At 39.4% G+C, this 2940-nt stretch overlaps 1 protein-coding gene across 1 annotated transcript in view; it reads left to right on the top strand.

Annotated features, from left to right (window-relative positions):
* Positions 1 to 2013: 2013 nt before the first annotated feature.
* LOC106521230 (isthmin-2) overlaps positions 2014 to 2940 on the top strand; it is a gene marked incomplete at its 5' end in the record, with an annotated part of 9852 nt that continues 8925 nt past the window's right edge. Inside the window, 1 exon segment of the mRNA XM_014013705.1 lies at positions 2014 to 2235. Within this exon segment, the coding sequence (XP_013869159.1) occupies positions 2014 to 2235 (222 nt within the window).

Here is a 2940-nt window from a genome sequence, read left to right as displayed (position 1 = left end):
ATGTCATTCCATGCTTTAGTATAAACATAGAAGAAAGACCTCTGGCCGTAACAGTTTTTAAAAGTTGGTAATGTTGAATGTTCAACTAATTTAAACTTTTAGGTAATGTTTTGCTAATTTCAGCACATGGCTATGGATTTGCTAACAGCTAAAAAAAGCTAAAAGCAAAATCACAGCTATTGTTTTGCTCATTTTAGTATTTTTTTCTGCTTCTTTCAGCAACCATTCAGCTGTTATTAGCTTTCAGCTACATTGTGCTCATTTAAACTTCAGGCTAAGTTCTGCTCATTTTAATTTTTAGCTACGATTCTGCTTATTTTAGCTTTTAGACACGCTTATACATCTTTTAGCTTCCAGCAACCATTCTGCTCTTGTTAGCTTTCAGCTACAATGTGTTCATTTTAACATCAGGCTAAGTTCTGCTCTTTTTAGCTACTATTCTATTTATTTTAGCTTTCAGCTACCCTTCTTCATCTTTTAGCTTCCAGCAACCATTCTGCTCTTGTTATCTTTCAGCTACATTGTGCTCATTTAAACTTCAGGCTAAGTTCTGCTCAGTATAGCTTTTAGCTACTATTATGCTAATTTTAGCTTTCAGCTACCCTTCTTCATCTTTCAGCTTCCAGCAACCATTTTGCTCTTGTTAGCTTTTAGCTACATTGTGCTCATTTTTACTTCATGCTAAGTTCTGCTATTTTTAGCTACTATTCTGCTTATTTTAGCTTTTGGATACCGTTCTACATCTTTCAGCTTCCAGCAACCATTCTGCTCTTTTTAGCTTTCAGCTACATTGTGTTCATTTTAACTTCAGGCTAAGTTCTGCTCTTTTTAGCTGCTATTCTATTTATTTTAGATTTCAGCTACCCTTCTTAATCTTTTAGCTTCCAGCAACCATTCTGCTCTTGTTAGCTTTCAGCTACACTGTGTTCATTTTAACTTCAGGCTAAGTTCTGCTCGTTTTAGCTTTTAGCTACTATTGTGCTAATTTTAGCTTTCAGATATCCTTCTACATCTTTTAGCTTCCAGCAACCATTCTGCTCTTGTTAGCTTTCAGCTACACTGTGTTCATTTTAACTTCAGGCTAAGTTCTGCTCATTTTAGCTTTTAGCTACTATTGTGCTAATTTTAGCTTTCAGATACCCTTCTACAGTACATCTTTTAGCTTCCAGCAACCATTCTGCTGTTGTTAGCTTTCAGCTACAATGTGTCCATTTTAACATAAGGCTAAGTTCTGCTCATTTTAGCTTTTAGCTACTATTCTGCTTATTTTAGCTTTTGGATACCATTCTGCATCTTTTTGCTTCAGCAACCATTCTGCTCTTGTTAGCTTTCAGCTACATTGTGTTCATTTTAACTTCAGGCTAAATTCTGCTCATTTTAGCTACTATTCTATGTATTTTAGCTTTTAGCTATCCTTCTACATCTTTTAGCTTCCAGCAACCATTCTGCTCGTGTTAGCTTTCAGCTACATTGTGCTCATTTCGACTTCAGGCTAAGTTCTGCTCCTTTTTAGATATTAGCTACTCTTCTGTTAGTTTTAGCTTTTAGTTACCATTTTTCTGTTTTAGCTTGTTTAGATCCTTTCAGCTTTTTGCTACTTTCTTCTCATTGTAGTGTTGCTTTTAGCTTATTTGCTCCTTTTTAGTAGTTTTAGCTACAGTTCTTCTTTTATCGAATTCTGTTTATTTTAGCTTCTGTGTTTTAACTTGAACAGAAGCTTCAACTCAGTTTCAGCTTCTTCAGCAAACTTCAGCCACATCTGCATTTTAACTGCGTCGTCACAGAAGATTTAGTTTCTTTAGTTATGCTAAATCTCTTATCACTGTGTTTTATTCACTCAGTATTCAGAAATGTTTTTAGCTTCTGATGATGAGTGTCTCTTAATTTGAAAAACATTCTTTAAAAGCAGCCAGATGCTTTTAAAAACGTCTTTTTTAAAACATCATTTTGAAACAATAAACATATATTTGTTTTATTTCACATCTTGTCCGACTAACAGCTGTTTGTTTGCAGCTCAAACCGGACAGAAGAGATCTGGATCTGGAGCAGCTCCAACARGAGAACCTGCTGCAGACGCTTCCTGTAGCTCCTCCAACATCCAGACACCGCTGGTCCTCACAGCCAGGTGTCCCCCCACCTGTACCTGACGAGGACCTCGACGTCTTCGTCCTGGATCTGAGGAACGTCCCGGAGCTGGCGAATGCCGACGTGGGCTCCCAGAACCCCAACATCCAGGTAGAAAACCGAGTCCTGGTTCCTCCTCTCTGTCTCTGTCTCTGCAGCTGGTTTGAGTCAAGCCGGCAGCTTCAGTTTCAGGACCTCAGATCTGCTCTCCAACTCGTCCATGAACCTCCAACATCTGCACACGGAGGAGCAGGGAGTGAAAATCTAAAACATGTGGGAGAGCCCATCATAAAAAGGTTGATCCTTTGAATTCTGGCAGAGATGTCCTGAAAAAGAAAAGTCTGAACAAACCTGACCTGTGGAGCAGGTTTTAATAAAACACATGTGGAGGACAAATTCATGAAAAGTCAAGTTCAGAACGAGGAAACTTCGTCTGCAGAAAGATAAAAGTCTTGTTCCTGAAGAACCTCAGATGGTTTAGAAAGCTCGTCATCATGACAGTCAGGATTAATCCTCAAAGCTTTGAATAAAACCAAGTTTCGTCCTCTCGTTTCACAGATTCGGCTCTTCTGTCTTTATAAACAGCTGAAGGTGTGTTTGTRTTTTTAAGATAGATTACAGAGAAACGTTCAGCTCAGTTATCAGCTCATCTCTCCATCCATCTCTGCTTATCCTGAGCTGCACAATAACCTCCTTTCATAAAAGCAGCTCTGATCTACCATCTGACTCTTACGTAAACCGATGAACCTGAAGCAGCGCCGCCGCCACCGCCGCCGCCGCCGCCGCCGCCGCCGCTCGGCTCGTCGAGTCTCAGAG

Source organism: Austrofundulus limnaeus, unplaced genomic scaffold (genome assembly GCF_001266775.1).
Source record: "Austrofundulus limnaeus strain Quisiro unplaced genomic scaffold, Austrofundulus_limnaeus-1.0 Scaffold105, whole genome shotgun sequence".
Taxonomy (NCBI): domain Eukaryota; kingdom Metazoa; phylum Chordata; class Actinopteri; order Cyprinodontiformes; family Rivulidae; genus Austrofundulus; species Austrofundulus limnaeus.
The sequence above is the reverse complement of the archived record's forward strand: the minus strand, read 5'-3'. Positions and strand labels throughout refer to the sequence as shown.